The following is a 20,642-nucleotide window of genomic DNA, read 5'->3' as shown; positions in this document are numbered from 1 at the left end:
GAATAGGTAGGACATGCAAACAAGTACAAAACTGATTTTTGAGAACATTGCTTTTATTTTTACAACACCAGAATACATAAATATATTAACAGAGTAACTTGTAACAACTAGAAATTGTCAAAGATCAGCAACATAACCTTGTGATAGAACATATTAGATTTCACGTTAACATTAAAGATGAGTTATTCCAAACATTAGCACAACAGCAAAGTAATACATAAGTAAAGACATTGACTCTGTAGTAGGTAGAAATTTAATCCTAAACACCCATAAATAAACTTACTAAAAGCTGGCATCTTAACACTAAAACCTTCTTCTCATTGACACTATGTTTTAGTTGAACCATAGAAACATATTCCATTCATGTTTTTGTGTTATTTTTAGTCTATTTGTTATTCAGTCAATCGTGTATTATTTATTCATTCTCAATAGAACTGTATTTCAAGTCACCCACCTCTACCAATATTGTTATTACTGCTAATCTGACCTAACAGCCATACTTAGGCAAAAATCTTCTCATTGGTCTTCTTCTTTTTTTTGTCACAGCCAGTAACAGCTGTCCAACCAGCATCTCTCATTCTTTTCATTGCAGCCAGCTTTAAGGAGTTTCCTGGTGATTTATGAATGAGTGGGCTCTGATTCTGTAAAAATAACACACACATACACACATATAGGGATTTTTAAAAATCAAAGTAAGTATATTATATGCCACTTTGTTGGATCATAAAGGCACATTACCTTTTTGAGAATGTGGAGTTTACATTGTGAATCTGAACTTTTATGTGCAGGTGTATTTGTAAAGGTCTATCAAGACAAGAAACAGAGGAATACACATTAATCTGTCCTAGCGAACTTGCAGAAATGGTAAAATCACATTCACATAACCTGCAAGGTTTATGCCATTATTTTTTTTAAATATTAACAAGCCCCCACCCCCCAACCCGAAAAAACAAAAACAAAAAAACATTGCTTACCAAGAGATCATTTTGATCTGAGCTGTCAGACTTGGGGTCAAGTTCAATGGCGCTCTTTCCCCACTGTGCTGACTGTTCAGAAGGGGGAGTCCTTATTCTGTAGGACTATAGGGGAGTAAATGTCAGTGAATATATTCATATTTTTTCAATTTTGGAAAATGTCAGAATGGTATACTATATTACTTTGATCTTTGTTGTTCCAGCAATATGGTTTGTAAGACTTCTTGGGGTTTTCATGTCTTCACTGCTGATGCACTACAATTCAAAGTCAGTGCAATCATTTATCATAAAACTTAAAGTAAATAAAAGCATATCGATACATGAATTATGTTATAATTTATTCTGTCACTATAGCCATTTTATATATCTACTTTATGAATAGGTTAAATTGCAGTCTACCTTGGATTTTGGTGTTCCACATGATGCTCTGATAAATTCAGTAGCAGATTCCTTAACAACAATTCAAACAAAGTTGTTTCAGAAAAAGGCTGTGGTAATAAGGTTACATTGTACTGCTTTGCACTCACACACAAAGTTTTGCAGTCGTTCCCTACAGCTATAGGCAATTATTAGCAGAGTCTTCCATGTGAACTGACTAAGAGTATCTGGCGCCAGTATTCTCAGGCCCTATAAAAGCTGCTAGCTTACTAATCTCTGAGAGATGTTCTTCATGAATTTAAATGTTTTCTCCAATGCGTAACACCCATGCTCATATTCACACTGCTATTCTTGTTAATTGATGGTTTCTAAATAAATCTGTCAACTCTGGTGCATTTTTAGTTCCCATGGCACATTTGAGACTCTCATTCAAACATATGAATATATACCTTTTTTTACTCATACACAATAAATACATTTAAAATCTCTTTTCTTTCTCTAAATAAAATCCAGGTGAATAATAAACATTATGAATAGCTATAGGGCTACAAATTGAAAGGCTAAAACACCATGTCCACCAAAAAAAACAAACCAAAAAATGGCAATTAAAATCTTCGCAAATATTATGGAAAAATAATAAATGAATCTATTTGTCCGTTTTGATCCACCAATCACTTAGACCAAATATCGGCTGATCCTGACTCAGCTGAATGTTGTTCTGTTTTTGTCTTTACCTATAACCTGGTACCATGGATTATTTTTCTAATAAATACCAGTTCAGCAAATTCAATTGGGGTTGTATTTATTTTTCATAATACCCAAAACCAAGGATGTACTATATCTGAAGTAGAAAAGGCTATTTTGAGAAATCTGTAGTTATAAAAACCTTAATCATCTGATTTTCTAAGCTTACCTTAAACAAAAATGTCTGAAACAAAACGTGCTTAATCTGTTGAAAACATTTTGGTCGATAAAACTCACATATGTTGTACGAGTGGCCAAACTCTGACCATCTTTGCTGTAGGAGGAAGTTTTCTTGGCCTTGAAGAAGTCAAATGTGTGACTCTTTGAAGAGTTCTCTTTTGGAACCTCTGAACTTTTCCCTTGTTTATAGTTTGAGGCAGCTACCTGTAGTAGTACACATACAATTTTGGGTCAACTAAAAGTAATGACAAAGAATGCCATCTAGTGGCAGCCTATGAGCTGCATGCACTGTACCTGTTTGTCGCTCCCTTGTGACAGCAGAGTCCTTTTCACAACAGACATTTCCTGCTTCAGATCACTTGTTTTGTTTCTGAGGTTTTTCTAAATTCAAAGTGTTTGTTACATTGTGAGCTGTCTCTCTCAGAAGTATGACAAACAAACAGCTGTATTCATAAATCCAACATAAACTGATTTAAAGTAGGATATACCTTCTCTCTTGTTTCTGCCTTCAGCTCTTTCTTCAGCCTCTCATTTTCAGACTTATGCTTTGAGAGGTCCAATTCCTGATTTAGAGAAATTTGTGATGCAAATGTTAGGATATGACATATTTTCTGGTCAATCATTATTAGTGCTACTTAGCATGTTTCTTGGTACCAGTGATTTTTCACGAGCAGTCGCCTCCATCTCATTCTTCTTCTTCTCTTCAAGTTCTGCGTCCTTTTCTTGGACCATCCGGTCATACTGGCTCTGGTAGTGACAAGTTGGGTTCATTCCAACACAATATACATGAGACATATTTATCAGACAGCAAAAAGGCCATTATAATAACTTTACCTTATGTTTTTCCATCAGAGTGACCATATCTCCAATCTTATGCTGGCATTTAAGTTCTGTGGCCTCCTTGTTCTTAATGGCTTCTGCTGCTGTTATTCTAAGTTTCTGGACCTACAACACAAATTGGTTCTATTATTGTAAATTCAATTTGAAGGAGGTAAATGTTAATTAAATTGAAATTACAAATTGAAAAATAAAAAAGTAACCTCTTTCTCAAGTTCTGCTGCAAAAGTCGATTTTGACTCAAGAGCCTTGAGCAGTTTCTCATGTTCTTCTCCTTTGAGTTGTTTAAGGTTCTGGGACTCATTTTGAAGGCTGTTGATCTAAAGATTAAAGCAGCATCTTAATTTTCCAGTCTAATACTGATTAGCTTAAATAGTTCACATACGTATTAACAACTGGAAAATAAAAACACAAAGCAAACCATCCCCATACCGTTGTTTCAAGGTCACTGGATTTTGCAATCTCCTGTGCCATTTGTTTCTTAAGCATTTTATTCTGAAAATATACAAGTGAGGACAATAAATACCATTCCACTCCTTTTATAGCTAGAGTTTCATGGTCATTACAAACCTCTTTCTTGTATTCCTCCTGGGCTTTAAATTTAATTTCATATTGTTTTCTGAGTTTGCACAGCTAAAAAGCAAAGATTTTTTGTTTAGTTCCAGAAAATGATCAATAACAACAGTATTTGCAATTTCACATTTTTCACTCACCTTTGTTTCCACAGCTTTGATCTGTTTTTCTTTTTCTGTGATTTTCACCTGAAGTTGCTCATACTGTTCACACAGAGCATAAAGAAGTCATAATGAACATGTTTAGAATAAGCATCTTTATAAATCCCTGTTTCTACTAATAATTTAGTTAAGATGCTTACCTTTTCTTCAATTTGCTTCTGCAGAGTTTCTGTTTGTACACATTTCCCCAGGATTTTGGTTTTGACTGCAGTTAACTCATCTCTATTGCATGGAAAATTAATATTTAAATCTCAAAAACTGTGCATTCCAATCAGGAAAAAGTATCTTTAAGCCTCTGAAGTGCATATTCACCGTAAAGTCTTGTTTTCTTCCACCAGCGTTTGAATTTCTCCATCGAGTTTTAATGCCTTCTCCTCACTCACCTGAGTCAAAACAGTTTTCAGAATTTGTGATTCATATAATAAATGAATTAATAATAATACAAATAATAATAAAAATGACAATAATATAATAAAATTCAAACCTTCATGTTTGCCTCAATAGTTTGCACGTTAGATAATCCATTTTCAAACTGCTCTTGAATGGCTGTCTTCTCAGACTGCAGCTCATTAAAGTTTGATAATAACTCTTCATACTTTACTCTTAAAAATGACATAAATAAAAAATGAAACATATTACAACAGCGTAATAAAATATTATATATGCTAATATGATAAAATGGCTGTCTATTAATAACTCACTCATTTTGCAAAATGTCTTTCCTCAGCTGCTCCATCTGAACGTTGCATTCCTTATTTTTCTTCATTTCAGTACACAGCTGTTCCTCCAGCACCTGCACTTTGATCTGCAGGTATATTGCAGAGAAGCAATGCATTGTATATTTCAACCCAATGAATATATTTTACTACCAAACACATAAACAGCTTTCTCTAGTGGATAAGAGGTGAGGGGATGAGAAACAAAATTAAAAACATGTAAATACCTGAGTCAAAGTGGACTTCTCCTGTAAATGTTCTTTTTCCTTTTCAGCAGCTTCACAAGCCTTTTTCAGTGAATCATTTTCAGCAAAAGCATTCTCTGCTTCTTTCTGTATCAGGGAAAAAGGACAAACAATTTTAAGTATCTTTATTAGGCTATCTGATACAGATCGTCTTTTCTTTTTGCATTAGGTATCTATTTTTCTACTTATATCACCTTAACCAAGTGGATTTCTTCAGTTTTCTTTGAAAGCTCAGCCATGAGTTCCTCCATTTTAGCTTGAGTGAACTGAATTTTAGCCTTCACTGACTCAATGGATTTAGATTTTGTGTCCTAATAACAAGAACACATATTGTTTTGAAGGTATGTAACAGACTTGGGCATGCAAGGACTGGTTTTAGAGAGAAATCGTACACTTTCCCTTCAAATAAACCGTACCAGTTCATCTTTGAGAATTTGGATTAGGCCATCTTTCTTTGTAGCTTGGTCAAAGGTTTCCCCTGTTGAGTAAAATATTTCTTTCGACTTGAAACCACATCACCTAAAAATATCAACACATGTTATCCGGTGGGACTTACCTAAAACTGTGTTTCTCCTTTCAAGTTCAGTGTTGTTTTCTATAAGTTTATCCTCAAGCTCTTTGGCCCTTCAGAAAAGTAAAAACAAGAATATAATGACATGAGGAAACACTGTACTTTATCTAGAAAACACTGTGAATGAAGGAGTTTAATATACCTCTCTTTCTCTAGTGCTAGTGAAGTCTTTAGCTCTTGAATGGTTGATTGAATGCACTCTAGCTCCTCTGCTTGCTGGTTTTTGACTCTGTTGAGCTCCTGTAAACTGAGATCTTTGCTTTGGATGACCTCAGCATACTCTTTTTTACTTTGTTCCAAGGCTGCAGCAGTAGTTTCCTGATTTTTCTTTGTTGGGTTATTAATATTTCAGTTAAAGCATATTGCATGCAACACAAGAGCCCAATTTCAGTACAAAGAAAAGAATCTCAAGATACTCACCTCAGTCTCTCTGCAGCGCTGCTCAGCAATATTCAGTTGTTGAAGAAGAGATTCCTGTTCAGCTTTTGCACTTTTGAGAACTTCAAATTGATGATCTATAAAAGCACATATATAATATTAATATCCCCAAAACAAAGTGTACTAACCTGACCTGAAGTCTGGAAAAGAAATAAAACATTTTCACCTTATACTAAGCACCTTTTCTCATGTTAATGAGCATCTATCCAAATATACTGTCATGACTCTAATACTTCTGCATATTTAATACTGAGTAATATTTAAAAAATGTCTTGTTATGAACACACTGTTTTTATTACCAGTGTAGCAAAGTTTATAAAATCAACATTCACAGCTTATCTTCAGATCTAATTATGATGTTACTTGTTGACTGTTGAAGTTCATTGCAGTGCTTCTGAGTTTCATCGAGGTCCAGCAGGAGTTTCTGTAGTTGGGTTTCCTTATCCTTAAGTTTTAATTGAAGCATGGTTATCTGTAAAGAACATGTCAGTCATTAACGTGTCAAAATTTGTAAAATTTGTGGAAATATATTTCATGCCAAAAGTTCCTCAAATAAACTGATGGAAGGGCTTTTTGCCCCCACCAACCTCTTCCTGTTTTATCTTAAATTCCTGCTGATATTTCTTTTGTAGATGGTCAAATTGCAGTAAGTCTTCTTTGACTGAAAAACAATAAAACATGCTGTGTTGATGGTCAAAGTGTCACTAATTCATCTAGTTCCACTTAAAGCCTAAATACATTTAAGGCATTTTATTGAGTAAAAGACATAACATTTTGGCGTAATAGCGGCAAGAAGAAATGTATATATATATACCTTTCTGCATCTCTTGCTGATCAGTTTCTACTCGGACACGTAGGATTTCAAATGCGGCAATCATTTTCTAAATGAAAAAGTAATAAACTGGCAATCAAACCTCATCATTTTACAATGTTTTGGTCAACAAAATATAATAAATTAAAAGCTACTACTGGCAAATATTTTGTGGTGTTTTACCTTAACGCTTTCGTTGTTTTCAGTAAGGAGGTGGTGGGTTTCCTCTCTTTCAGCTTCAACTGCAAAACATTCACAGCAATGTACCGTTTATTTCTGCACTTACTAAAGCTGATAAAGAAAAGTATTCTCCAGATCACCAGAATTTTTACTTACATAAATGTATTTTCTCAACTGACGAGTCAAAGGTTTCCTTGAGTATATTGCACAAGTTCCATGTTGAATTGTTTCTGCATTTTAAAAATTGAGTTTTTAGCATTTCACAATTAAAGGAACAAAACAAAGCTAAATGTAATCAGATCATCATATTTATCTTAGTTTCACAAATCACACATACTTGTTTCTCAGTTCTTCATTTTCACTAATCTGCTCCTCCAGCTTTATGCTGAGACTTTCATTTCCAAACTGCAGACAGAAAATACATTAAAGAATTCAAAGTTATCTCTTCCTGTTGTAAATGTTGTACATAAGTAGATAGACAGAGATAAGCATAAGATCAAATAAGATCAGTCTGTGGGGTACACACCTGCAACTCCTGAATTGCCTTGCGCTGTGTTTCAATTGTTCTTTTGTTATCTTGGAGCCTTCTTTCCTTTTCCACAGTGTCAGAATAAACTTTAACCTTCCAACACTTAATTTTCTCAACTTCATCAAACAGCTTTGAATAAAGCTGACCAGGATTGCAATTATTCTGGAAAACATCCACAGTTTAGGAAGTAAAATGACACACACAGACATATTCATGCTGCACATTTCTGTGCAATAGAAATATTTACCCCGTCTTTCTCCATTGGTTGCATGAGTTTCATCTTCAGAAAGTCTTTAGTGGGAAACAATAATTAGTTTAATATTTATAGTGCAGTTCTTCTGTTGGAAGTGATAGAACTGGTGTTGTTAAATAACACAAAGACACACAAATACCTTGTTTGGGCGGTTTAGTTGGTGCAACCATGTTTGTATTGGGGAACAGGATGTTTTTCTCTTTGTCAAAGCATTCACTGTAACTCTGGTGGAAAAGAGCAGTAATATTTAATGTCATGTGTGTTAATAATTACTGCCTCATAGAATGCTGCTGACAACACACATACAATGGTCATTGCTAAGGTTAAATAGTTACTGCTGAGCTAGCATAGCGGTGCTTTGAGTTTTTTCATCATTGTTTAGCTTCTAATTATTAACTAATTATAACGAACTATTTATTGACTTACAGGTTGCAATGCTTTCATGAAATTGCCTCTGTCTTCAACTATTTCTTGAGGTTGAACCGCAGATATTGGTCCGTTATTCACCCTGGGAGGCACCAACAGCTTGAAGCTAAAACGCTGATCTCTCTCCATTCTGGAATAGCCATACAGCAATAACCTAGTTATTTAATAATGCGGTGTTTTAAACCAAGACATCGTTAATAAACACCACAGAAATGCCAGAAGACTACAAATAACTATTATCTTCCCTTTTTACCTAATATTCACAAGTCAAATAACCCTAAACATTAGCTGGTTAGCTAACAGTAATTAGCTTTTTTATTTGTGAGTCAACTAGGCTCGCAGACAACAGCTAACAGTTACCTCCGGTATATTAGAGCAGCGTTAATTCCCACAAAATACAAGATAAAAAACCAATAATAATAGTCAGTAGTTTAGAATGTTACTTAATAAACATCAATGTGGTAATTTACTAGGTACTACGTGTAAACTATGACATTTTTTTTAAACGTTACCTGTTAAACTTGGTTAACGGTTATAACGCGACCACCCTGCACGAGGCGAGGAAGGACTCTTGCCCAACTGTTTAAGTGAAGACTATTCTTGTGTCGTTCAGGTTTATTTAAATATCATACTTTATTTTTTTATTATCTTATTTTTCTTCTTCTTCTTGATGATAATAATAATAATAATAATAATAATAATAATAATATAAGAATAATGTTTGTGGTAGCAGTGGTATATACACAAAATTAAGTTGTTTTTTTGGTGGGCGGATGCTGTGTCCCTTTAATTAATATTTAATGTGTAAAATTGGCAAAATAAAGCAAAATTTTATATTATAAAATGAAAAATGAAGGTAATACGTTATAGTCAAGGGTCTAATTTAGCACAGATATGCAGTTGGAGGTGATATATGTCATATAAGAACAGCACTTTGTATCTTTGAAACCATCAATCAGTTTGGTACATAGTGGAGAATATTAATTATTCTCTGAACTCTTGTATCAAAACTGATATGTAAAAAATATTACAAACAAAATAATAATGTAGAATTATTCTTTTTTTCCTGACGTTAAGATTTAATTTTTAAATAAATTATGTTAGCACATAACAAAAATATCATACCATATTTCTATCTTAGATTCAAGAAAAAACAAGACACAAGACACAGTGGAGTATTACATCCTTGTTAAACAGCCTTTTATTTGACTTTTTCCACAAAATTCCTTTTTTTGCAGTCAGTGGCATGTTTTCCATCATAAGGCAAACCGCTAAACATCAGAATTATTTTATAATTGGCATAATGCATTATCAACAATGAACCAGAAAAAAATAACATTTAAAAGAATTTAGAATGAGAATGAATGTGCTTATGGAATAAACAAAGTGGCATGGGTGATACTTCTGAAAGTTAAAAAAAAATTGCACTTTGCTGTGATGTGCTTGGAAAGCTCATGCTGTCTTATAAATGTCGTGAGAGAGAAGTGAGAAAAGAGAAAGTGTCTCTTAAAAATAAAGCTTTCTACTGGTAACAGCAAACAAACGAGAGCAAAACACTTTCATTATGTGATTGTACATTTCAGAAGGTTAACATGCTAAAGGAAATAAAGTTATAAAGAATGTTATAATGATTATTACCAATAAGACAGACGTAATTTAAATTGCTTATTTACTATATTTATGAGGTTTAAGTATAAATATAAGAGGTATATATTTAATGAGGATTGTGTATTTGTGTTTAAAGGACTTTTATAATTGTGGCTATGAGTTCTATGGTGGGCTTCAAAAACAATGCATAATCAAACTGATGAGGAATTAATGCTATTGTTGCCTGTTGAAAAAGCATGTTTCTTTTGATGAAAAATTACCTCACTAAGGACAATAAATTGACCCATGTTGTAAATTGACTTGATGCAGGACTTTATACAGTGTCCTCTGTATTCCTAGCTTCTGCCACCTCTTTGGCAGCATTGTCCCTGTTGGACTTTTGTTCTCCAACTCCCACCACTCCTCTCCTCTCCTCCTTTTTTTTCTCTTTGTCCAGCAGCCGATAGTTCAGCCCCATTCCTGCAAACAGGAAGACACTAGCAACTATGAGGATGATCCCACAGCCCTGGTAGGTGTACTTGTAATCATGGTAGACATCTTTGAACTTCCCTGTGAAGACAAAACGACATCATACAGGATCATTTGTTTCTGTGCATAAACTGTATATAAAAAATGTAAGTCTTGGTTTGTGCACTCACATTCAGAATTGTTCAGATGGATATTTTAGCTGTTACCCTTTGTGTGTTTTGATAGTGGTGCAAGGGCTGGTACTGACTGAAAAACTACAGACCCTACATGCTCATGGCTTTTCACTTACAAGGTACTACACTCAATGACATAATGTGCGATAGTCTATTCTAGTGGAACAGTGTAAGGGTCTATGTGTTGCCCCTGTGATGGGCTTGTAACCTGTCTGGGGAGACCACACCTCACGCCCAGTGACAGCTGGAATGGATGGATGGATAATCTAGCAGTCTAAATCAAAATTACAAAATGAAGACAATATTGTGTTGTGTAACAGCTGAAACTAGAGATTGAGACCATAAACCTATAAGCGAAGTCTTTACTGAAGTAAAAGATTGAGTGACCAACAAGGCCATTTTTTTATACAGTTGCACTTCTTATTGAGACTCAAGGAGTGCCCTCTGCTAGCCAGTTAAAAAATAAAATTAAGCACTTATGTAGTGGCTTAACAATCCACTGTATAACTTATATATACAAGTGTATTAGTATAGTAAGTAGTTATAGTAAGTATATAGTAAGTAGTTATTATCATTAGTGGGGTACTCACCAAGTAACGGCGGACCTAATAATACAGGACCGCACTCAACAATAGTGACAAGCCCAACAGCACTGGAGAAACGCTGCGTTCCGACTAGGTCCATTAACGTCTCGAACAGCACTGCACTCAGCCAGCCAAAAGCAAACCCAAAGAAGATGGCATAAATGGTAAAGCCTGTATAATCTTCTGATATTGGAGCTAGGACATGACACACGCCGTTGTACAGTACTGAAGCAGCAAAGAAGTACTGTATCCTGGAACGGACCCACTTGGTATTGGCCACCATGCCCATTGAGGGTCGGGCAAACATGTCAACAAAAGCGAGGATAGACAGTAAAAAAGCTGCCTTCTCTTTGGCAATGTGTTTACTCTTGGCATAATTAGAGAGGAACACCAGCGGTGCAAAGAGGCCAAAAAACATGACAATATTTCCCACTATGTAGAGCAAAAAGCCACGGTGCTTGAACAAAGTGAGGTCGATAAAGCTGTTAATGGTCTGCAACACAGTCTTCCTCTCTGTGGTCTTCTCTGCAGGCTTGGGTTTTGGTCCTATAGGTCGCATGAGGGAACCTGCAACACAGCAGTTGAAAAGCAGGCCACCCAGGATCAGAAAACTTCCTCTCCAGCCAAACTGATCAAAGAGCCAAGTATTAATAGGAGCTAGGGTAGAAAGAAAGACAGGACTTCCAGCCATGGCAAGCCCATTAGCAATAGGTCGCTTGTTGTAGAAGTACTTTCCAATCATTGTGAGAGCAGGGTTAAGGTTGAAGGACAATCCCAGACCTGAAAGATTCAGTAAAAATATGTATAAAAATGAGCATGAAACAGTGTTTGAAAAAACAACAGTGTACAAAAAAAACAAGTTAGTAACAAACAAACTTGAAAATATTAAAAACTAGGTACCTCCAAGAACACCTATGCAAAAGTACAGTGCTTGAACAGATTCACAGAAAGAAGCAGCAATGAGGCCCAATCCTGACAGGCATCCTCCAGCCATCATAACGGGACGACTCCCATATTTGTTAACCAGGATGCTGCTGATTGGACCTGAATCAAAAGAAACAAAGAACAAATATAGTAAATATATAAATATAGCATATATATCATGTCGCTACATGTTTTTCATCTATTCAAAGGCACAATTCTAATTTTAACCACCAGAGGGCTCTAGTGCCACAGCTGTGTCTCAGCAAATTCAAACAACTTCAGCAATCAGTTTTGTCAGTGCTGCACTGCAGTAGATGTGCTCCCAAGCCATTAATAATGCGATCTGTCAGAAAAACCACAAAAGCTGCAATGAAATAATCATTTATTTGATCCAGATATTCATAAAAATTGACAGAAGAATAATTTGTTTTGGAGCTCTTTTTAATGTACTCCAAACACAATTGAAATGATCATTAGAAATATCTCAGCTCAGACAAGCGGGTGGGGGTATTTGTGTGAGTGTACTGGGGTGATTTTCTCACTGGTGTGTACATTGGGGTTAAAATAACACTGAATCTTCTGTTATATATATAAATATATATATAACATATATAAATATTAGATTTTGATACTGGCTATAGAGAAAGAAAGACTGACTGTGCAAACAGTAACCAGCTTATTAAGATTCATGCATACTGGATTCAAAATCAGCTCAGGAAAATTGCTATGACTAGTAGACAAATGACTAAAATGCACTGAGGGCTCGGGTCGCAAAACACCATCTCCATCTAAGACATGTAACAACCAGCCTAAATGAGTATGAGGATCCACATGGAAGACACTTCTGCCTTCCTGCCAAATCTCTGCACTAGCCAATGAACCCAAATGGAAACTGACAGTTTTTGTTTAGAGGTTGTCCAGACTCATTTGCCAGCACGGTGCAAGACAAAGGGTTTTTAAATTGTAATGCAGGCAGTCTCCTCACAAACAATGAGTTCTTTCCTTCTGCGTTGCAGGGTGGGTTGCTTATGATAAAAAGGTTGGAGACAAACCAATGTAGAATATTATGAATATAATGAATCAAAAATTGAAGGAGTACAGAGGTACGCAACAGTGGGCTGTTAATGAACTTCTCCTGCTGATGTGTTCTGAATGTTTAACATAGAGATGGCAAGAGGCTCAGCTGTCATCTGCTCACGGCGCTGACAAACATTGCCTTGCTTATTCTCTGTTCTCAATTACTATGCGTAGCTTGCCTTCATCTGTGTATATTTACATCAAACATTTGCATTAATTGAGGGAGTTACACTTATCCACGTATACTAAGACACTGCAGCTCATAACTTGTTAGGGCATGTGAGGCTCTAAGAGCCAAGTGAAACAAAAAGAAGTGATTAACAAACATCCACTTTGGTCCATTATGTGTTACAAATAAAAAGCAACACCATGGTAAAGATAGGCAAGTTGAGAACAATCAGTTACTGTTACAGTGTAACTCAATAACCTTAAACCATTGTTCCTGCATGCCTGAATGTCACTCTCCAGAAGCAGCTGCTTGTTAAGTGTTGCTGAACAATAAGCAGCATTGATTTCTTCCACGGGGAACACGATACTTCTGTTGTACAGTAATGAGGACTTAACTTGAATGTGAAGTTTTTGTTCGCCTTAGGAACTTAATACTCAGAGTAAATAACAGACATGTGGCACCTTGGTTTCTTGGGATGTTTTCACCTGGGATGTTTTGATGCAATATGTTCACCATTATGCACACAGTGTAATGCTAGCTGAGTGAGGCCATATTTCCTATTTTATTTTACTGCTAGCAAATCTTACAAACAATTTTACACATAGCCCCATGTATAAAATTTGACTGACAGTGTATTTTATATGGAGCTACACTTCCCACTTCACACATTAGTTTGGAAGCTTTCCCGAAGCTTCCTTGAGACTAGATGCCTAAGTCATCATTTTTCCAGTTCATCACACACTAGAGCAAAGAGAACAGCAGTGTTTTGATTTCAGAGGAGATGGCCTTTTGGGACAAGAAGGACTTCTTTGAACTCTGATCTCTCTCTGTTTATTTATCGTGAGCTTGAAAAGGGCTTTATCGTCATCTGATTGACCAGCCCAGAGTGACATCATGAAGTGTCTCATTCATCTCATCAGTGCAAGAACACAAACAAAACCCCTGGTGGTCTTCCAGTCTCAAAGCACAAGAGAAAAGAATGGGTAGGTGTGCAAGGCTTAAACTCATTCATATGCTCCAGAGAAAGATAATGTTGCAACAGCATTTCAATGGAACACTTGAACTTTTGTTTTGCCAGTTTAATTTTTTCAGCACAGTAATTATGATTATGTGTGATCTCTCTGTGACTGAAAAGCTACACAGTAAGCCTGTATTTCATCAAAAATAAATGATTTTTTTTCTTATTTGTAACAGAACACTAAAGGAATAAATGTAGTATGGTCATGCTAAGAGCTGGGTATTGATTTCAGCTGCTTGTCTTGGATGGTACTGTAGCTCACCTCCGCCGTACGTGACGGCTAACATGATGGAGGAGATCCAGGACACCTGGCTACTTGTCACATTGAAGATCACCTCAATCTCTTTGAAGAAGACAGTGATGGACTTGGGAAATGCATAGGAGAAGCCAATAGAGATGAAGGCTCCAATCACCACCATCCATCCCCAGCCACCCTCAGGTGGTGTGTAGCCTTGAGGACCACCGACGGCTGGTGGCATTGTTCTTCGCAAATCTCCTCTTAAAACTCAAGAAGTTTTACAGATACAATGACTGTTTAGGAGAGAACAAAGTGACAGAGAAAGTCCTTTGATTAGTTGCTTGTAATTCTTAAAACAGTTTAACAAAATGATATTTGTGTTTATGAATTAGAATACAGAAGACCTTTGGCAAACAAGCTGAAAAAACTTTATTTCGTTAAGTGCTTAATAAATATTCAACCCATCAATAAACATAGAAAATTACAAAACATTTTTCCGTTTCATACAGCTGCACAGTCATTTGTGATACATTGTTCAATTTACTGTCCTCTTTTACTTGAACTTGATATTTTGTCCTCAGCTTTGAAACATTTGACATCAATAAAACATTCTTATATCAGTTTTGTGACTAGAAAGCGTCAGCAATAGATCAACTTTATATTCAAGTTGATCTTAACCAGTATGACCTTGCAAACAGAACTCAGATTTAATGTTTTCAGTATTTCCAAACACCAGCAGTGGTTTTGTTTCTGGCTCACCTCTCTTGTTTAGTAATATTGTTAGTACATTTTACTTTGGCATTGCCTATCATGGCAGCTTCTGAAGAAGGAAAATCAAACTAACAAATTTTCTACCAGAGGCGTAATTTTCACATTTTCACACTGTGTTTATCAAATAAACATTTGCTTTTATTTTTTTTAACCTTCAGTAAGTTGATGTTACTTTTTTTTTTTAGTTTTTAGAAAACTAGAAAAAATACACATCAGGTACTGTCTCACAGTCTTGATTTTAATTTTCCTTTTTCCAAAATGTTTTCATGCATTTCATGCTCCTTGGTCTCAGCGCTAACTAGGCTTTTCTATTCTTTGGAAGCCCTTTTGGCCATTTCAGCCCTTTTGGCCACTTCACCATATAGCTTTGTCATGCATTATACAGTACGAACCTTCTATACCGACCTATAACTTCTGAGTAACCCTGCTTTGACGATACCACATGTGTATATGAAAAGATTCATTATGTTGCAAAAGCATTTCCCCAACTTTAATAACTATGTTCAAGATTAAACATGGCATTTCTGGCCTTGCTTTGCTTTGAATTGATCTCTGCATGCATTTACTAAACTCCCACCCGCTGATCTCACACAGTTTCACTTTAGAAATGATGAATACGAGTCCATCTGCAGAGTCAAACAACTTACTGTATTGTTTACACAGGGGAGACTATCCAGAGAGAACATCGATCAGACCACGAACACAGGTTGAATTCACACTGCTCAATAGCTCAGGGCTACGCTGTGGAATGGCTGATGATGTAGCGTTTTTCAGCCAAGGAGGACTTGATTTGGTTGATGAATTGGGTTAGGACTCTGAAAACTTATTGGATAAACCAGTTGTGTGCAGCACGTAGTGAATATTTAATGTTTTAAAGAACTTTTGTTATTGAGCTGGGATTTTAGCATCTGCTGTGCAGCTGTAAATGTGCCTCCTTCTTTATCTTGCAGCAGCAATACACTGAGAGAAATAAGAACTTACACTGCCACTAAATCAAATCAGTTTTGCATATCAAAGAAATAAGTTGTGTGTGTGACATTATTGGTTATCACTAACAAGGAGTATTTGTTTTTTTATGCAAGTAAAAATGCTAAATGACTGTTGTTTTTGAGGAACATTAAATTGGTCCATCAACCAACTGCACTGTGTCTGTACTTTTCATACTTCAATGTTCTGGCCGACTTGTCAACCAGTGAGCATTCATTTATGTTTAGAAACATGCAATTGGGATTTTGGGAGGGCTGCATGGAAAAACTTTTGTGCTGAAAAGCTTATCCATAGACTCTGCACTGACAAATACATACACAAACTGACACAAACATGGAAACAAAAAGGTGTCCTAACTGCAGCTCTGTACTCTGATGATGTTCTCTGCAACCAGCATTAGAAAACGTAACTGTATTAGTTTTCTACTCAAAATAGATATATATTTTGTCATAGTTTCTTTTCTTTTTTAATGTGTTGCTTCCAGTTTAATCTTGTGTTTTCATATCCATAGAAAGTTCAGTGTTGTTTGATGTTACCTGTCCATTGGTTAGCTTCATATCAAAGTTAATCATGTTTTACCAATAACATTGTGACAGCCCAAAGATTTTTCCATGAAGTGACCACAATACAGCAATATTATTTTACAAAGCCTAAATGTCTAAGTTTGCACCACGTTTTTTATTGGCCTTTCTTAATAAATGCTACTTTAAAAATCAATGTTGTTCAACACACTGTAGGTAACAATAACATTTGAGTTAGTTTAGGTTAAGTGTAAAAGTTTTTTAAAAAAGGTTTTAACCTTTAATCGATCAAGGAGCCTTCTCCTTTTGGAAACTATGAAATTACGAGAAAAGGGAATGAAAAGATTGAATAAAGTCTAGACTCTTAAACAGGATAATATGCCAGGAAATGTTGTTACAACAGAAACAGGACTATCTGTACTTTTAAAGAATAAAAATTCAGCAGTTGACATTAAATGATAAATGGAGGAACAAGTTAAGACAGACAGGACCCCAGGATAGAATAGCAAATCTGCAGAAATAATGAATAAAACAGATAAGTTCTCACTAAGGATTGACTGCCTGTCTCTAAAATAAAGAGCAAAATATCAAATAATTCAGTAAAAACTGCCGAGAGTCAATTCATTCAAGCCAGGAAGGAGTAGACAAACATGCAGAGGTATAAAAACAAACTCCCCTCACGCTGTAAAGGTCTAAATAAAGTAGCCAAAGTGGGCGGCCTGAAAGTGCCACTTGACAACACACATACCAGCACAAAGCAGGGTGGGCTCAGCAGAGGACATCAGCAGATATACAAAAGGATTTGGTGCCTGTGCTTAAAGATGTGAGGCTCAACTGATTTAATTTGAATTCATAAGATTAAGTTTGGTAAATGTATCTCCTTTTCTTAGTAATTAATTTTAGTCTCAACTCTATGTACCCATATGTTGCCTGAATTAAATTGTCAAACTAAGAATAATGAAAATAAAAAAGAAATTACCTTTAATATGGTTGAGAAACCACGCAATTTTAAATTTGTGCCAAATTGGGCTCTTTTGCGGAAGACTTTTCATTCATTCTGCCCGCTTCAGGCCTTTTCTGACCCCAGCTTTCTAGTACCAATTTTAGACAGAAATGAATTTGTCTGTTTAATTATAGATGAGAATAATGTGTTAAATATTTGCTCAGGGATATTGCATTCTCACATAATAAGTATTGTTATAACACTAACAAAGCAATCCATTTTTTATGAATATCCAACTGGAAACAGACTAGTTCTTGAAGTAATTATTTTAAAAATGATGTCTGGCAAATATTATATGTATATCAAGGATCTTACCTTAGCAGGAACTCTTGAACAGGGACAGATGAGCTCTGCAGATAAAGTCTCTGAGGGACGTTAACACAGTGCAGACATCACAGAATCGGACTGAGTGGCTTTGGATATATATTAAAAAAATACAAAAAAGAAACACTACATTTGTTTCACAGACTGTCCACAAAAAATCAGTGAGTCGGTGCCAGGCTACAAGTTTCAACACTGTCACTGTTTCATCTGAATAAAGTAGAGTTCATTCAGTGCCCAGATCAAACAGCTGGACAATCTGGACACAATGGTGCTAAATGGTGAGGCCAGTCAAGATCTTATTGGCTATGCAACACGTAGAGCCATGCCCCTACGGTGCTTTCTCCACCCCTCTGTCATGTGCTGAGCTGACACACAAGGTCAGACTAAGGCCCTGCATACTGCACTCTATAGTATCCATGACTGTATGTGCTCCAAGAGGATATAATAATGCCTGCGCTCCAGAAGATTAGATGCTGTTATCAGTGCCATTCACTTGAATTTTATAGGAAATCAATTTTACAAATATGAAGGACATTGTTTATTCAGCCACCTGAAAGAAAGACTTTTGTGTCATTCCTTGTTGAGCCTTTCTCCCAGATTCCCTGAGGAACTATTTATAAGTCTGTATCAGGGCTTGGGACAGGAAAGGCCTGAGTACACTGGGTTACTGAAACAGCATGTGCTTCCAAAATGCCTTCAAATTCTTGACACCCTTGAAACATTATTTCTTATTGTTAACTTGCTTTGTGTAGTTCACCTCATTTTTCATCCTCCAATGCTTTTTATTGCTTTTCAAACAGAGGATGCAATAGAGCAACACCTACAATTCAGTGTTTTCTCCTGGGCTGGTATTTATTCACAGGAGCAGAGTGTGAGGAATAGAAATGGATTTGGGGACAAAGGCATTCAAATTTGTATCTGCTAGTTTCGTTCAAAGGCTGAATACACAGTTCTTAACAGAGGAACTTTTTCTTTAACATTTAAGTGCATCCTTTCACTTTGAGCCATGCACATGGCATTACTTGAACAATGTACAATTAAGTTTTTGTTCCCACATGAAGTTTAATAGAGGAGTTTTTACTTTTTCAGAGAAACATCTCACAATAAACTGGCACATAGCATATCATCATTGCCATCATATGAGAAATAAAAATAAAAAAATCAAACAAACGTTTAGTTTCTCTACAAGACTGATATATTGTTTTTTCTTGCTTTAAAAAATATACCTCAACAGCTTCTTAATAAATGATGAATGATTTTGTTATACTTTCATGGTCATCATGGAATTAAATAATAAGGACTGAATAACACTGGCATCAATTCAAAATGTGTTATGACCACATCTCTACAACACTCATGACATTTCCAGCTTTAATTGTTCCTTTTGAACAATGTCATTTAGCACCACATAGTAGGATAAAGGAGGAAATGTTGAAAATCACCATATATGACTTGAATTAGCCCCCTCAGGGGTGTTAGCATGCCTATTTTACTTGCTTTTTCTGCCTTCAGTCCAAAAAGGACTCAAGTGATTCTGTCAGATTAAACCACAACATGCTCTTCTCTTGTTGCTTTGACTGTATCTTTTATGTGACCTGCAATAGCCTGTACAATCTCTATGTCTCCTTATGGAGTCCCTCCAAAGAAATAATAGGATTCTCTGTCAAGTACAGAACCTGCCGCCTTTATCAGCATAATCACTCTCAGAGAGCCAACTCTCAACTCAAAGGCTCAGGAACAATGACGTCACACTGTCTTCTATTTCATCCTAGAATATCTGGTTATCTGTGTCTACGTGTCAGACCTGACGTTGCCTTGGGAGTTAATTGTTCTAATCCTATTGTATAAACAGGCAGAAGCAGAGAGGTTTCTGAGCATGACGAGGGGTTTATGTTTACTAAGCTGGCTGCAGGTTATACAGAATGGAAAGCGCAGTCGTGTAAAACAAACAACATTTCAGTTTCAACAGTAAAGTACAGTGTGTTTGCACTCTTAGGTAATAATAATAGCAATTTCAGCCACGTACAGTAAAACTGACTAGCATGCTGATATTGTTGAGTGTGGTCAACGATGAATTTAAACTCTGCTTAATTTATATAATTTTTTTTCACATGCTTGAGTAACTGACGCATGAAGTGAAGCATGATCCCCTGAGTTAAAAAAATTCTTTACTTTGTGTTAACGGAATGATTGATAGATTTAATAATAATAATAATAATAATAATAATAATAATAATAATAATAATAAATAATTATAATATATAAACCTTGTATAATGTATAATTCTTTTATGAGCTGTTTTGTTGTAAGTCATAATTCTTCCACACTGTTTAGCAGAAAAAAATGTCTGAGGCCACTCTTGGGTTTAGAGAGCACTACAGTAAAATACCTTATTCATTGTCAAAGGGATTAGAATTGATTAGCTCAGCTATGTGAGACACAGCCTATATAGAGTTTTTATAAGCTGTAGTAAGAGCACTATATGTTCTCATTTGAACAAGGGCACTCTCAGACAACATACACTGGCATTGTGCTTTGTTCATTGCTGTGACTGATTCCCAAGACACTGCCTGGTCTACAGTGTTTTCTGTAACCCTTACCTTAAGAAGTGTAACATGTAACTCAAATGGTAAAAAAAAAAAAAAATCTTTTTCTACATAATAGAAGAACCACTTGTACTATACAGTTGGTTATTTTGGAAAAAAAATATAAAAGATACAAAAGATCTGTAGGTAAAACAAACTTTTTTATTGATTTGTCT

General features: G+C 35.7%; 2 protein-coding genes and 1 long non-coding RNA gene across 11 annotated transcripts; 1 reads left to right on the top strand and 2 right to left on the bottom strand.

Moving 5' to 3' along the window:
• Nucleotides 1-140: 140 nt before the first annotated feature.
• sycp1 (synaptonemal complex protein 1) lies at nt 141-8,594 on the bottom strand. 3 transcript variants are annotated; one of them, XM_026166966.1, is made up of 35 exons: nt 8,529-8,594; nt 8,017-8,146; nt 7,730-7,814; nt 7,585-7,628; nt 7,335-7,499; nt 7,146-7,213; nt 6,965-7,038; nt 6,812-6,870; nt 6,632-6,698; nt 6,405-6,478; nt 6,181-6,289; nt 5,800-5,894; nt 5,522-5,706; nt 5,365-5,432; nt 5,225-5,286; nt 5,003-5,119; nt 4,791-4,895; nt 4,549-4,652; nt 4,332-4,449; nt 4,160-4,230; nt 3,988-4,069; nt 3,827-3,889; nt 3,684-3,746; nt 3,546-3,608; nt 3,317-3,433; nt 3,111-3,221; nt 2,931-3,023; nt 2,765-2,839; nt 2,571-2,657; nt 2,334-2,480; nt 1,374-1,424; nt 1,158-1,229; nt 975-1,079; nt 739-804; nt 143-641 (listed from the first exon to the last, which is right to left on the bottom strand). In XM_026166966.1, exons 2-35 carry the CDS (start codon nt 8,143-8,145, stop codon nt 501-503), a joined length of 3,135 nt encoding a protein of 1,044 aa, XP_026022751.1. In that variant the 5' UTR covers nt 8,146; nt 8,529-8,594; the 3' UTR covers nt 143-500. The 3 variants fall into 3 exon arrangements, with proteins under 3 accessions (XP_026022753.1, XP_026022751.1, XP_026022752.1); XM_026166967.1 differs by lacking the exon at nt 8,529-8,594 and adding an exon at nt 8,377-8,518; XM_026166968.1 differs by lacking the exon at nt 739-804 and having other exon boundaries at nt 141-641.
• Nucleotides 8,554-14,361, top strand: LOC113022015 (uncharacterized). Of its 6 annotated transcripts, none has more exons than XR_003272393.1 (5): nt 8,554-8,603; nt 10,064-10,132; nt 10,318-10,384; nt 13,865-14,002; nt 14,295-14,361. It is a non-coding gene; the product is annotated as an uncharacterized LOC113022015 (long non-coding RNA). The 6 variants fall into 6 exon arrangements; XR_003272392.1 differs by having other exon boundaries at nt 8,557-8,603; nt 10,061-10,132; XR_003272388.1 differs by having other exon boundaries at nt 8,572-8,629; nt 10,061-10,132.
• LOC113022012 (monocarboxylate transporter 1-like) lies at nt 9,190-18,159 on the bottom strand. Of its 2 annotated transcripts, XM_026166969.1 has the most exons (5): nt 17,873-18,159; nt 14,300-14,568; nt 11,750-11,893; nt 10,856-11,629; nt 9,190-10,173 (listed from the first exon to the last, which is right to left on the bottom strand). In XM_026166969.1, exons 2-5 carry the CDS (start codon nt 14,514-14,516, stop codon nt 9,938-9,940), a joined length of 1,371 nt encoding a protein of 456 aa, XP_026022754.1. In that variant the 5' UTR covers nt 14,517-14,568; nt 17,873-18,159; the 3' UTR covers nt 9,190-9,937. The 2 variants fall into 2 exon arrangements, with proteins under 2 accessions (XP_026022754.1, XP_026022755.1); XM_026166970.1 differs by lacking the exon at nt 17,873-18,159 and having other exon boundaries at nt 14,300-15,110.
• Nucleotides 18,160-20,642: the final 2,483 nt, after the last annotated feature.

Source organism: Astatotilapia calliptera, chromosome 5 (genome assembly GCF_900246225.1).
Source record: "Astatotilapia calliptera chromosome 5, fAstCal1.2, whole genome shotgun sequence".
In the NCBI taxonomy this organism is placed as follows: Eukaryota; Metazoa; Chordata; class Actinopteri; order Cichliformes; family Cichlidae; genus Astatotilapia; species Astatotilapia calliptera.
This window is presented reverse-complemented; position numbering and strand designations above follow the sequence as displayed.